Source organism: Camarhynchus parvulus, chromosome 1, assembly GCF_901933205.1.
Source record: "Camarhynchus parvulus chromosome 1, STF_HiC, whole genome shotgun sequence".
Lineage (NCBI taxonomy): Eukaryota > Metazoa > Chordata > Aves > Passeriformes > Thraupidae > Camarhynchus > Camarhynchus parvulus.
The window spans coordinates 90088107-90101843 of record NC_044571.1 but is presented as its reverse complement, the minus strand read 5'-3'; the positions used below and the strand labels follow the sequence as shown (position 1 = coordinate 90101843).

Genomic DNA, 13737 nt, shown 5'->3' with positions numbered 1-13737 from the left:
AAACAGGACTTGTTTGCACTACATGGACAAATAGGTTTGTTAAGTCCATATGTTTTTAATATGCTCTTGTGGGGACCACTGCAGAAAGGTGTATCTTCTCATCTTCCCTTGCCTCCTTACATTTTTCTGTCATGCTTTGCTTCATAAGACAAAAGTTCCAAATACACAAAAATGTCCTTTTTCAAAATCTCAAAGTATTTTAGGTTTTCTGTTCAAGTTGACAATTTATTATGATGCAAATCAGGTTTTTTTCATGGCCGAGTGTTTATTTGTTCTTATTTTGTACCTCTTCTTCTTAGCGTTAAGGCTCGACCTGTGCGGATGCCTCCTGGCTACCAGGCAGATCTGGTTATCCAGCTGGTGTGGGTGGATGGTGAGCCTCCACAACAGATTACCAGTCTTGCTGTAAACTCTGCTTATGGACTGTAAGTAACTCAGAATTAAGGTTGCATTGATTTATTGTTTATTGCCCTAAATCATATGTTTTCTAACTATACGTTGAAATTTCCCACAGACAATTAAGGTCAAAGCAAAGTATTCAAAAGATGCTGTAAATCAGATTCTTGGGGGAAAGTTATTTGAACTGACACAGAGATTGTAATATGGGATGTTAAACTGCCATTCTTGCCAATATTTTTACTAATCCTATTTAAAAGACTGAATCTTTTCACATAATTCTTTCCATCCTTTCAAATAAGATCTAACTGCATTTCAAATCTGTAATTTTCAAAGTTATTTTGAAAGGTTCACCAAGGTGAAATGCATTTAATGGAAAATGGTGAAGTGATTAACTGTTAAATACCATTTTTCATTACATCATATTTTAGTTGGAAATTGTCTTCTGAGAGCAGCATTTTTATGTCTGTGCTAATGTCTGCTTGCATAAGAATCGGTGACCTGAAATTGAGAATTGAATAAGGAGCATTTAAATTCTCTATTCTGGCTGGCAATGCAAATGAGTGTGTGTAATTGTTTCCTCAGGTTCAGTTTATTTGCAAATTTTTAATGTTTTCTCTTACTGAGAGTCACCCTGATACATTAAAATGGTTTTCCCTGTAGGTGTTACTCCAATAAAACTGTGGGCTGTAATTGGTGTTAGGTGCTGACTCCTGCTGATTTTCAGTAAGTCACTGGACTCTTTTCAGAGACTTAGGCCATTTAATGCAGAGTTTTTACATTTCTGCAAAAATACTGTCTTCTGGGGCCTGTTTTTTCAAGTTTTCAGCCTGAATTTCTAGACCATTTCCTATTAATGAATTCTAGGAGTTTCTTTTCTTTGCTATACCTTGATACATTTGTCACTTGTGCAAATTGTTAGGTTTTGCTCCTTTGCAGGTCTCAGACCTCAAGGCAGCATCTGAATAATCACACCATTCTGTCACTTGTAAACTCTTCTGATAGGTTGTGGTTCTCCTAATGGTCACAGTGGTTTCCTAAACCACTGATTGATTCAATCAAGTGTTTTAAATAGTTTCATTTGCTAGGAGCAATAATAGATTATGGGACAGCCTCCTTTAAAATGCCATAAGCCCAGTGCAAGAGTGTTTCAGAAATAAATGCGTGTATGAATAAAGTAGGCTGATAACCTGAATTTAACTTTCCTACAAAATCTACCCAAGAAAGGTCTTTTTCCTTACATTTTTTCTGCAGACTCTCTTCTCTCTTCCTTTCTCTTATCACTCTTAACTTTTTCCTCAGGCCTATGAGAAGGCACAGTCCTTTCTTTTATCAGAATTTTTGTTTACTACTTTGTTACCTGTTATCTATCTTCACCATGTGGAGAAACCTATTCCACTTCAGCATGAAGCCTGAGAGCATGTAGTTTTTGCCATGCTAATTGTAGAGTTATTTGGGTCATTTTTTGCCTAATTTTTCTTCATATACCAATCAGTTTAACTAGGTCAAAGACATAAAATGGTGTGTGTTCTGGAGAGTCTGTTTCCATTATTCTTTTAATTAAATTACTATGATTTCTGGAACTGTTATACTGCAGCCATGAAACAGGAATAAAGTATGATGCAAAAAACCCTTTATTCCCGGTAAAGATGAAAGATTTCAGACACTGCAAAATTTTATTTAATGTAATTGGTTTACTTATAACAGTACCAAGGCTACAAACCAAAAGTATTAACACCTGTTTTATTTATGTTGAAATGAATCATCAAAAACTTCATGTTATCTTGGAAAATGCTTCAATTACAACTGAAGAATTAGGTTAACCTTGAGCAACAAGGTTAAATACAAATAATAAATTTGTTTTGAAGTAGGTTCTGTTGGATTGAAAGCAGTGACTGAAAATTTATTACTGGCTCATGGGGTAACAGTTTGCAGCTAATCTGCATATTAATTGTCCAGAAATGTCTGATGAGGGTTTTATGACATTTCTGTGAAAAATACCAACAGAATAGGAGATCACCTAGCAACTAATTCTGTTCATTGCTCAAAACTGAGAAATTCATTTTGGTTTTGATTTCATAAGGACTTGGTTGTTAGTAATTTATCTTAAGCCTTCCTAATAGTAATGGCTGTCTAGATTTTTTTATTCATCCTCAGAACTGTTATTAATGAGCAACTTCAGAGTCTTTTTTAGACTCATTTGTTTGGGTATAAGAAATGTTAGATTCATGCTTGTGTGTGAAATTAGAGGAGTTTAGAAAAATACAGACCAGGAAATTATATATTTTGTTAATTTGCTGACCAGGGGTGTGAATGATTGCTAGCTCTTCTTATGACTCATGTTTTTGAAAATTAATTAATCTCAGATTAATAATTTTCAAAGTGCAAATGGCCTTTTTTCCCCTAAACTATTAGTAGATGAGATTGACACTTGTCATTTTTATGCTTTTTTTTTTCTCCACACAGAGTGCAGGAACTTAAGAACACATCCAATCAATCCTCTCTTAGTCTAAAACCATTACCCCCATTCACACGAGCCATTTTCTCAAGCTTGTCCAGGTCCTTCTGGATGGTTCTTGTCCCTCAAGCACATCTCAGCTTGGTGCTGTCTGCAAATTTACTGAGAGTGCCCTCCATTCCATTGTCTCTGTCACTGGTAAAGACATAAGCTGTACTGGTCCCAGTATGGGCCCCTGAGGGACACCAGTCAGGGCAAAAACGCCAGTGGGGAAAAGTCAAAGTGCATCCATAGTATTTCCATAGATGCTGTACTGCAGTCAGGATTGAGACTAAACCCAGTGTGCTAAACAGTAGAATTCAAGCCACTGTTGCAGACGGTGCCTTAATTTGCTAGTTTGACAATTGAGGAAAAATAATTTCATTTTTCTTTACATATTACTTTTTTATTTGCTATATGGAACCCTCTTTTTTATAATATAAGCAGTGTAAGAAAAGGTAGGACAGAAGAAAATTTTCCAGCTACCCTGCTTTCCCTCCACCTCATTACTTTCCTTTTGCGTTGTTGTTTTTCCACACACAAATTCCTTTCAGATATTTTGGAGATACATTAAGAAGAGTCAGGTGGAGGTGAGTGCGCAGCTCACTTTTAGTGTGAATTAAGTGCTTTTATGCTTCTGTGCAGAAAATTACAGAACCTGATAGCAAGTGATTCTGAATATGATTGAACATAGTTTGGGTTTTTGAGTTTCTTTGTGGTTGTGCCTGCAATCCTTTCTGTCTGGAATTTAAAATTGCAGTCTGATGCAGAAGGAAAGAGATCTTGCCCATAAATCAAACCACCATCAAAATGCATTTGCAGAAGTATTTCAGAGGGGTAGAGAGAAATCTCTGCTGTAGATAAGCTGACAGAGTTGGAAGGAAATTTTATAAATGCTTTTCAGATTTGGGTATCTACACAATACAGCCTAATATATTTCATTTGTCAGTAACATGTAGCTTTAAAAGAATTTTTTTACATGTATTTGTATTTACATTTTGATTTATATTTGTATTTTATATAAATGCATAACCACTTTTTAATACGTCCCAATTTTTAGTCCTAATTGATATAATTATTATTAGAATTATATTGTTTAATGAAGCAACATTTAGGCATTACTGCAATGTGTTTGATACAGAAAGTTGGTAGAAGTTGTAACTGCTTTCTGGAAAGTTAATTCAGAGAACAGTTTTTAAAATTCAGGATTACAAATCTGTAAGAAATAAAAAACGTGAGCTTGAGTAGTTCCTGAAGAAAAGGTTTGTGCACTATTCATAATAATAATTGTTATTGCTTTCAGAATTTATATTGCTAACACTTTTGAGGGACATTTCTCTTTGCAGAGTGGCTTTTGGGAACTGCAATGGTTTGGCAGTTGTGGATTTCATGCAGAAGACAGTCCTGCTGAGCATGGGCACCCTCGACCTCTATGGCTCCAGTGATCCGTACCAGCGGCAGCCCCGCTCACCCCGCAAGAGCAGGCAGTTTGCTGCAGGTAGGAAATAAATTATTGTGCTTATGAGCCTGATATGTTTCTTTGGTTTTTTTGCCTGTGGCTTTTTCTAGTGCTTTTGGAATGCATGACTATTTGCCGGCCAATGGAGTTTCTATAACTTGGCAAAAGAAACTTGACATGCTCTAGGTGCAGGCATTTTCTCAGAAATAAAATGTTTTGTGAGGTGTTTTTTTTTTTCCTTTTGGGATGGAGGTCAGCAAGTAATTCCCTTAGCTGAGTCTGTAAAAATCAAAATGAGCAGAGCAATAAATTGTTTCTCTGGCAGTCACTTGATGTGTAGTTTGTATGCTATTTTCTTTCTGGTTTCAGTAAGTTCATACCAATAAGTAAGACTTCAATTTAAGCTTAAATGTATTTTCTGCCAGGAGCTATTTATTTGAATAGTCAGCTGTGTTTAGAGATGTGTAACACCTGGGAGGCATGTTATGTAGGTAACACAAGGAGCTCAAATTAAGCACTTCATTAGTGCAGTTCTTGATATAAACCTACAAACCCATTTTAAAATTTGATGCTAAGACGATCGAGTAAGTCATAACTGTTGTTATGTGTTGTGTATTAGAAATATTAATACTTCAGTAGAGCTAAATTTTACCATACTTTGTTGGTTATCTAAACATTTCCTTGTATAAACATTTATTTGTATGAGAAAAAGTCAGATCATCTGTTTCAAGTCTTTCCACTTGACATATTCCATAGTAACATGCAAGAGTTAGACACAATTATGAAATGTGTTTTTCATAGCTGTGAAGTTTTAGAATTTGATTTTAAAATATCTTTGAAAATGTGGAGTTTTAAATCTAATGCTAAAATTATAAAAGCAACAGATTATAGTGGGTTTATGCCATCAGCATTTTCATCAGCAGACCCTGCGCTGAATCAAGTCCTACTTCTCCATAGAATTACGGGAAATATTTTTTTTTTAATTGGGAATGTGTTTACACTCCAAACAGAAAATAAAATCTAGAGGAAAATTTATAGAATAAAATACAAGTCTTCAGGCCTACTTCTGCTCCTGAAAAACCATTTATCTCACTTTCTATGCATGTAATCATGGCAAGCTTAGTTCCCATCTGTGCCAAGTGTTAAATATGTAAATTTGGCGCAGCTGAGGAGAGAAGAGACGAGCAGCTTCAAGTTACCTTCAGCTTCTCTGTCTGGTTTCAGCCAGCCTCACAGCAGCTCCCTAAGAAATGTGAGCAGCTAGCCACAAACAACATGCTGCAGAACTCTGTACAAAAGGTGGAGGATTGCTCATGCAGAAAAAGCTGTTAAAAGCACTGTATCACAGAGGGTTTTTCTCTGTCAGTGGCAGTCTGGGCCAATCCTTTAAGGCATCATTCCAGCTATCCAGTGCTGCCAGAATGGAGCCCACTGCGGATAAATGACCGCTGAGAAGGATTGCAACTTCTAGATTGCTCATAGAAACTGTGCATCTAAAAAAAGCCTCAGCTGCTTTCTCACCATCCATCCCACATCCTTTACTTTTTTGATTATTTTTCTTGTTATATCTCCCAATTGGAAGGTAAGCATCTGCTGAAATTTCTTCACCTTGGCTGTTCTAGATGCTGGTTATGATATCACTTCCTTTCACTTTAGACTGTTTTTTCTCTCTTTCCTCTGCCTGCTGCTGATGCTGGTGTACTGGCATGTTCCAAAGACAACTTTTGCATGCGTGGCCTGTCTAACTTTTATCCAGATTTAACGAAACGGATCCGTACTTCCTATCAGAGTAAGTTCTATAAAGGTTAGGCAAAAAGCTTTATCATGATTGGACTATGCCTGACTTAAACCCATGTGTTTGTGCTTTGTAATGTGTTTTTTTAAACACATTCAGCATGCATGCAAACTTATTACATTTTGTGATGTCAATCATGCTTATTTTTGACAATTACCTTTATTATACAGAAATTCTTTTCTTTAGAAAGGAAGTCAAAGAGAAAACTGCAGTGTTATATGGGACAGATTGGGCCTTAGAAAACAATGTTATGTTCTTGGTGACAGTATCTTTCTTTGGTTTTATATTCGTTTCCATGTACATTTACTAATATGAAGCATTTCTTGTTTTGCAATGGCACTATCTGTAGTTACCAATTAATTCTTCCCTCTTTTCAGAAGAACAATGTGGCTTAAAAGAGTACCCATTGAATTGGATGCTATGAAATTTAAAATTTCAATCTTGGTTTGGTACTTAAATATTTGGCTTTCAGGAACCATCTCATGCCTCTGTTCTTTGATGGGGAATGTAAAGTGGGCATAAAAATACATACATCAAAGAGGGCTATGAAAATTCATGTTTTTAATATCTTTAAATTTTGAGTTATACTGATATGAAATTTAAATATTAGTATTCATCACTGCAGAATACAGTGAACAAAGCTATAATTAATTTTGCAAAAATGACTGTTCAACAGATGAGCCATACGTATCTTAATTAACTGCAGTGCTTATATGTAATTAGGTCTCTAGGATGCCTCTTTTTAAAGTACTTTTCACAGAACAACAGGATAGGCAATTTTATATTAAATATTCAGTATAGACAGGATAAAAGAGTGGCAGTTGTTTGATCATCTCTCATAAATATAAAGTTATGTAGCTATTGAAATACATTAGTACACTTGCATGACACATTCTGTTCCATTCCTCTAGGCTGATTTCTATGACTTTATTTCATAATAGTTCATAAAAGGTGGTCTGTTTAGTCAAAAGACTAGTCCAGTTACCAATTCAGCAGTCCATAAAAAGGTTTGGTGTATGATATCTTAAAGTCTATTAGTCTGATCTTGCTAATTTCAAGTCTGTAACAGAGAACCTGAGTGACAGACAGCAGCCAAATGTTTGGGGGATTTTTTGCCCCCTCTAAAATTAATAAATTCTAAGGGCAAAAATTACCAGTGATCTCATTCAGAATTACAAACATAGACCAAAGAATCTTTCATAGCTGAAAATGTATTATCTTGTTTCTGTCTTGGTCCCCATAGTCAGAAAAGTCTGCAAAATCTTCCTGTGAAGTGTTAGTCTGAGTTCTAGGCAAGATCATTGTTTAATTTCTTTCCTCAAAAATGGTTTGGTTCTTGCTTTTGTCATTTGATACTTATACAGGAGCATATATTGTATGATCTGAAAGGTGCAGTAAGATCAAGAACAGGACTAGAATCTGTCACAGACTGAAATATCTTGCAAAGTCACTCTCAAGTTGTGCTTTGTTATATTGCTTATCTGAGAGATTAATTTTAAGAGGGGTTTTAAGAGGGAATTTTGGATTTTGCCTCCAAGTTTATCTTCTCTCATAAGGGATGATGATGGGAAAAGTAAATTATTTTTGGGGATCATGCAGTCGAAGCCAATATTATTATGACAAAAGCAGGAGCAGTCATGTGATAACAGAAACATTAGGTCTAAACTTTTAAGGGTTATATCAGGGAAATGGAAGTTAATGGGAAGATATATGAGTAGTTGATTCAATTAAGTAATGAAGCAGGAAGATAATTTCATGTGGATCTGTATGAGAAATAAGACTTGCAGGTATTGAAGCCAAAGAAGAGATTATTGATGAGCGAGATACTTGCATTTTTGTTGGTCATTTTAGAGGTGATTTGCAAGAAAAGACAATGTAATTTAGTGTCCAGCCTAATTATGAGGTTAAAGTGTGACATTCAAAGATGTAACCAATATTATGTATTAGAGTATAAGAGAAGACAGTGATGCTGATAACTCTATTCGTGTAGTAAAGAGGAGATTTCCGCACAAAAATACGTTGGGTTGATCTTGGCAATGTTAAGTTCCTATTTGGAACTATTTCCTCTTTGGAAAAGCCTGAATAGATTTTAGAAAGACAGGATTACTACTCTAACTTGGATGGAAGAAATCCAAGTTGAAGATGTGTATTTATGAATCACTAGGGATATATATATATAAAAAATTATTGCCATGTTTATACAAAATAATCTCTTCAAATACTGGGTCAGAGAAAGAAAGTGTTGATATTTCAGTCTGAGATGTCCTGCAACTGAACAGGGAAAGGGAAAAAAAGAATGAACATGTAAGAGGAAAGAAGCAATATGTTGGAGAAGAGGAAAGAGATAATCGACAATGTCAAGGATATCCAATATGGAAAGCTGTGGTGGAATAAATGTTCTGAATTTTAGCCAATAATCTATAGATAGCTTGATACTGGTTACATATGTAAAGTAGACTCAAATGCACCCAGAGTGGACTTAGAGCATTAAGGTAGCACAATCTCTGGTTTGGGAGGTCAAAATGGGAAAGGGAAGCAAGGAGGGGAGGAATGTCACCCGTTCTAGGAATACACAGTGGAAGAGACTGGAACGTAATTGTCCGATCAGGGAAGTAATTTGAGGAAAAGAAGAAGCTAAGATGAGCATAAGTGCAGAGCTGGGCATAACTTTCAGGTGTTGATGACTGGTTCCATTTGCTGTAACATCTACAGCCACCTCCCTTTGCAGCAAGATTATATGACAAGCTAAATAAAATAAACTCTCTGTGCCATATTGCAGAATTATGAGATTGCTTGGTTGTTGTTTGGTTGGTTTTCTTCTTCAGTTGAAATCAAGTTGTACATGTTATTACCTGATTTTGGCTAATATGCATTCAAGTATTAAAACAAATACATTTATTGCATCTAGGGGGATAATGTCTGCAGCAGAATATAAAAATACCAAAATGATGCAAAAGGAATTTGCATCTCCTACTAGAAATTCATACCATCTGTTGGTGGAACAAGAAAATAGTCTTTATGAAGCATCCAAAGTGTTGTCAAATCCAAGGGATGTTGATACATTGCAAAATAATTTTCATCATGAAGACTTTTCAGTGAGAAGTTCTTCTTCCTCCCTCAGGCCAGTCCCTTGAGAGGGAGTGAGCACAAGTATGGTTGGTCTGACAGGAGGATGCAGAAAACTGTGGCTATGAGTCCTTGTATATCAGTAATTGGCACTTTAATTCACACCTAAGAAGCTAATATAAGTTGAGCTTAAGTCAATAGCTATATTCTGAGCTAACTAATTTCCAAAGAATGCATGCATAGATATATATAGGTATATAAACATAAAGAAAACATGGTATGATAATTCAGTGTGAAGATGAGGGATTGAGATAACACTGAGCTTACTTATTTTATTGGCTTGTGAATATTTATGACAATTTATTTATAATCCATTTATTTATAAGCAAAGATGTGATGGCTTTGGGGCTTTAGAGTAAATTATCAGTCTGAATCATTTGAACATGCAGATAGAAATTTCAAATTTCAAACTTAATTTTAAATTATGGGTTCATTAAAGTTGTTACCTCATACTAGTTTTGATCCTTGAATAAAAAGGCAATGAAAATTGCACTAAACTTAGAAAAGTATCCATAGGAGAAGTCTTTAAAAGTGTTTTAATGCCTTATGTGATATATATACCTCTTGCACTATTTACACATTTATGATTTGCTCAAACCAAAGCCAATTTCTTTATAATGTCAATGGGTATATCTTCTCTCAGGGGATTGTTCACATTGCCAGTCTTGGGTTTTTGCCTTTTTTTTACTGCTATATTCCTCTTGCTCTAGGTGGGCTTAAAATTTGCTGGGGTGGTGGTTTTGGGGGCCTAAATATAGCTAAAATATCTTGGGGAACAAATTGCCTATAGAATTCAAAATGGAAAGTGAAAATAGTTTTTAATCAAATTTCAGTAGCTGTTGTAGTCTCTCAGACATTTGGGGGAAGCTGAGGTTCATGGAAATATTTATACATGGTTAATTATTGAAAATACTTAGTTTAGTTTCCTTTAAAAGGAAATAAGAGTAAAAAATTAGCAGTAGTACAAGGAAAAACTTGAGAGCTCACTTTCTTATCTCAAAGGGAAACATTTAGTAGAATTAAAGGAAACACAAAAAAATTGACGAATATGTGTTTATCCTTTTCAGTGAATGATGATTGAGCAATTCATTGCCTTACAACATCTTCAGAATTTAGAATTTAGCAAGATTAAAAGAGACTTTGAATAAACGGAAGTGTAATGAGCAGAACTCATCATAATATTTCAAAGAAATAAAGATTTATGGCAGGAGAAAATATGCAAGTGGAAGTGCTTAAGCAAATCTAAGTGAGATTAAGCCAATGCCCTTGTGCAGGGCACATGGTACCACTTCCATTTCACATGGGAATATATTGCACTTCTTTAAAGGCATCTGTAGGTGGTCATTGCTAGGGGTGACCATGGCTTGACAGCAATTCAAGGTTTGTAGAGAAGTTCAGGTGTTCAACATTCTTAAATACCACAACATGAAATGTATCTTTAATGTTTCATGTTGCAATTTGTGCCAAACATGAAGTCATGGCTTTCTTACTGTGGTTGCTCTTGGGTGGTGCAGTTTGGTGATTTTCTTGTTTAAGTCTATAGCACCATAATTTATATTGAGATGGAATATTGTTTTTATGAACTCCATAGTATAAAGAAAACCCAAACTATTTAGAAGCAAATCTGACCTGGGATTTGGTATTGTATCCAACACCAGTGCTAATTATACAATGCTTAGAACATCTTAGGCAAGATGTTAAAACTTACCCATCTGAAATAATACATTTACAAAAGAAACAGTATAAGTTTTATTTATTCAAGGCCTCTATGCTATGTAAAATTGCTCCCTCTGCACCTTGCAGACAGTTCTGCAGCAAAAAATCAATTCTGTCCCAAACCTCTAGGTACATACAGAAATCTTGGGTTCAAGTGGAAGTAAGATCTGCTGTGCTTGAGAGGCTTCCCAAATTATTACAGTTTCTGAATATTCTCATAACATCAAAAGTGACTGAACTTGCAATTGATTGAAATACAATTTTTTTCTCACAGATTCTAAGTGAAATGAAAGAAAGACTCAAGTACATTTTTCAAAATAGAAAATCTTTGGTTTTCAACAAAAGTGTCTAGTTTGGCAGATCTTGTTTCTTAAGTCAGGAGCAAGTATGTTGTTAATACTGACTTAACTGAGTAAATCAATACTGCTGGTTTTCCAAAGGGCTCTCACCATTATTCTTGCACTCCTGCAGCTTCATTAATGGTAGGAGGGCTTTTTTTGTTCTGCTGGCTGGGGCTCTGGATCCTCTTCAGTTCTTATAGCAGTTCAAAAATACATTGTAATAAAGTTGTCACTACCTACATTAAGATGCCACTGGATTTAATACTAAGAAAGCAGGACTAGTGACTGAGTGGCAGAATTTTCCAAAACAAGAGTGTATATGAATTTTAGTGGTGAGGGTCTCAGGGCCTCACCTCTGAGGGTCCAGAAGCAATAAAAATTCTAACATGTTCTCTTACAGAAGCCATGGTGCCCATTTAAAGCATACTGAAAAGTTCTTGTAGGATGTTTGATTCTCAGGATGCAGCACAAGCAGAGTGTGTGTAAATCCAATATCAGGATGACAGTAATGTACCCCTGACTCTGGGCTCTGACCTGAGGGCTGTGGGTCCACCTAGCTGGCATGGGAATGCCTGAGCAGGGCTGCGTTCAGTCCCAGGTAGCCAATGGTATGGAGTGCCAGAGCCCCTGTAACAAGGGTGAGCCACAGGGCATTGCAGATACATACAAAGGGTGCATTTGAATAGGTGTGGCCATGCCCAGTTAGCCCATGGTAAAAGACAGAGTGAACTCAGACTTTCCCTCCCCACCATGCCAAAGGCATATTTGTACTTGGAACATTCAACCTGTGCCAAAGGTGGATCTTAGTTTGCTCACAGAAACAAGCTCGAGTTTTTGCAGTACAGACTAGGATTGCTTTCCTTGGTGCTGTCTTCCATGTAGGTGGAGTTCCTGACAAATATATATATATATATATATATATATATGCCATATAGAAAGTATTTTGTCAGAAAATTCAGTGTCACAGCCAGCATTATCAATGCCTCTGTGTCCTTTAAAATGACCCGTCTTGTGTGAATTCATGAAAATTCTAATATTGCACAGTAGCGGTAATCTTACTTTTTTTCTTCCCCTCTTTTAAGATTTCCTCCCTGCATTATGCAGCAGTTGAAAGCACAGAGTTGATTCCACATCAGATTGACAGGGATGAATGAGTTTGAGTCATATCACAGACTTTTAAATTTTAAACTATACTTACTTGTTTTCTTTTGTTAGGTACAGTCACTCTTTTCTATCCCAAGGCACTCGGAAAACAAATCTGAGTTAACAAGAGGTGTGATTTTTTTTTTTCTTTTTTTTAAACCAAGCCTAAATTGCTGCAGTGACAGCCTGATAACTGCACTTATCTGAAATAGATTATTTCCCTCTCATTTCACACCATTCCTTTCTCCAAATTGACTTTAAAGTGCAGAATATCATCAACCAAGAAAGTTGAAGCATGCCCTGTTAGATTGTAACTTAACTCTTTAACTCCATTTTTTCAGGCCTGACTGAACTCAGTGACAGTCCAGTTTCCCTGGAGCTTGAGCGTTGCAAGTCTCCCACTTCAGGTAAAGGTGATTGGCTTCTCTTCCTGCAGTCTGTATAAGCCATTCATGTCATGCATCACTGTGTTTCATTAATCCCTAAGAAGTGAAGTGCATAGTTCCAAAGAGAAGAAATTACCAGAGAAGCGCTTCTTAGGTAGCACAGTAAAATCCTAAGTCTGCTTCCTTAAGGAAAACTTAAATGTACGTGGTGCATCTTGAGGTGAACAGTGTGAAAACATTTGAAGTAACAGGATCATGCAGGTATATTCCAATAACCTCCTTTAAGAAGCTTGTTTCTCTGTTTTCTTAAAAGGCTTTCTAAGTTTTTTTACAGTAGGGAGTCCTTGTAATTCTATATGTATATATTATGCATATGTGTACATGATGAAATTATTTAAAATCAGCAATATGGAGATGGTAAATTTTAGCCATTAGAACACCAGTGCCTGATTTATTTAATTTGAAATGAAAGCAGAACCTCAGATAAAAACATTTGCTTATGAGCCAGGGCAGGGAAATCTTGGCCACACAAAAATTCATAAATGTTTCCCATTTTGCCCATAGTCCTTCAGAAGGTGGAATTCGTCCATTCCTAGAGACCTTTTTCAGCAAGTGCCTAGTCTACATTGATCTCTTTAATGTGAGTTCACTGTCTTAAAGATGGTTGCTAAGAACTGTTTTCTAGTAGCTGGCTTTTAAATGTGGTGGAAAATAAGGAGGTGTAGCTGTGATACATTCATTTTGCTTGTGGTATGCATATCACAATTCTTTTCCTTGTAGTTTGGTAAGTATTGACAGATATTTTTCCCCCCTTAGTTATGGTAACAAATACCCATAGCATGAATAGTATGCTAGTCAAATTCTCTGTTATTGTTTCA

At 35.9% G+C, this 13737-nt stretch overlaps 1 protein-coding gene across 3 annotated transcripts in view; it reads left to right on the top strand.

The window, feature by feature from the left end:
* Nucleotides 1-13737, top strand: part of STXBP5L (syntaxin binding protein 5 like) — a 184841-nt gene that overhangs the window by 131506 nt on the left and 39598 nt on the right. For 2 of the 3 annotated variants that reach the window (XM_030943412.1, XM_030943403.1), the window contains exons 17-20: nt 300-425; nt 4240-4391; nt 6070-6141; nt 12815-12880. In XM_030943412.1, the coding sequence (XP_030799272.1) occupies nt 300-425; nt 4240-4391; nt 6070-6141; nt 12815-12880 (416 nt within the window). The remainder of the gene's footprint in view (nt 1-299; nt 426-4239; nt 4392-6069; nt 6142-12814; nt 12881-13737) is intronic. The other variant, XM_030943420.1, reaches the window with a different exon arrangement.